The 1,669-nt window shown below is 42.2% G+C and overlaps 1 protein-coding gene across 1 annotated transcript; it reads left to right on the forward strand.

Moving 5' to 3' along the window:
* LOC135491032 (tigger transposable element-derived protein 6-like) lies at positions 1-513 on the forward strand. The gene has a single exon (XM_064776665.1). It carries the CDS (start codon positions 1-3, stop codon positions 511-513), a length of 513 nt encoding a protein of 170 aa, XP_064632735.1.
* The last annotated feature ends 1,156 nt before the right edge of the window (positions 514-1,669 follow it).

The raw sequence follows: 1,669 nt of genomic DNA on the forward strand, positions 1-1,669 counted from the left end.
ATGAATGAGAGTGGCCTGTTCTACCGCGCATTGCCAACGAAGACGCTAAGAATTAGGGGAGATGAATGCAAGGGAGGCATGAAGTCTAAAGACCGCATCACAGCTTCGTTCTGCGTGAACCTCGAGGGCGACTTCGAACCAATGCTAATCATCGGGAAGTCAGGCAAACCAAGATGCTTCAGAAATCTATCCAAACAACACCTGCCGATCGAATGGGAGCACAACAAGAAAGCGTGGATGATGGGAGACATTTTTGGTCGCTGGGTGGAAACTTTCAATTCCCGAATGAGACTTCAGGGAAGACACGTGCTGTTGTTCATAGACAACGCACCATCACATCCGAAGGAGTTAGGCCTGTCAAACGTGAAAATCATCTTCCTGCCCGCCAACACAACATCAAAGCTCCAGCCCCTCGACCAAGGAATCATCGCTGCCATCAAGAAAAACTACAGACGTCGTCTCCTCCAGGCCGTTCTTCTTCGTATGGAAAAGGGGAGAACATTTCCAAACTAAGCCAGTGCATATCCGTTCTTGATGCATGCGAGTGGGTCAAAGCTGCGGTACAGGAGGTCAAGGTATCAACGGTCAAAGCGTGATTTGCCAGGTCCGCCTTCACCGACGATGTCATCGACGAGGATCCAGAGGATAACATTCCACTAGCTCAGCTCATCCAAGAAGCCCAGGTTCACTTCAGTATCGACGTCATCATGGATGTTGAGGATTACATTGCCTTCGACGAAGATACGGCAGTTACAGATGACGTAGTGGAGGGATACGAACAGCGCCTTCTTGACGAACTCCGTGATACGCAAGCCACTACCGCAGACGCATTTATAAACGATGACCTACGCACCGGCGAGGCTGCAGACGATATTGAAAACGAACCAGTAGGCGAGATCAAGTCACACGAAATGGCCCTACACTACGCTTCGCAACTCAGACTTTTCTGTTTGGATAGAAACTATGGTGATGTGTTAGAGAACATTTTGAAATCCGAGGCCGCGCTTCAAGAACGTGTTTTAGTGTCAAAACCCAATGCTAAGCAGACCGCTTTGGACAATTTCTTCAAACATTAGTGTTTATGACAATTAGAATCAATGTAAACAAAGACATTACAAACGTATGCCTTTAATATTGAATACAATTGCCTTGTTATTTATCTCAATAAAACATTAAATGTAATTAAAATTGTTTATCATTAATTAAATTTCATTTTCTCTATCAACCTCCTCCTCAATAAAGAATGCGGCATACATTGTACCTGCATATAGGATTCATGACCCCTAGTATTACTAGATATACAGGACTCCACCTATTGGAAGATTATGGCATTACCTCCCTAATAAGGACACCTCTCTATTGAGGACACCTGGGCCCAGTCCCATGGGTGTCTGCAATAGAGAGGTAGAAGGAAAAACCCAAAAGAAATATTTTTCACTGAAATCTAATATTTTTACAACAAAATACAAAGAGAAAATGTTTCAAATCAATCAATACTTCATTTGAAAAATGTTAGATTTCAGTAAAAAGAATTACACTTAAATTGACACAAATTAATAAATGAAGCAAGGTCCTTCTGGCTGTGTGTGAATGATCATTTTGAAAACAAGCCAGAAAAGTTTATCATCATTCAATTTAAAAACAAGACATTACTATTATATTATATCAA

This window comes from Lineus longissimus, chromosome 7, assembly GCF_910592395.1.
Source record: "Lineus longissimus chromosome 7, tnLinLong1.2, whole genome shotgun sequence".
Lineage (NCBI taxonomy): Eukaryota > Metazoa > Nemertea > Pilidiophora > Heteronemertea > Lineidae > Lineus > Lineus longissimus.

What these genes read in the sequence shown, in the direction of transcription:
- LOC135491032 (XM_064776665.1), top strand. Translation starts at nt 1, where the DNA reads ATGAATGAGAGTGGCCTGTTCTACCGCGCATTGCCAACGAAGACGCTA.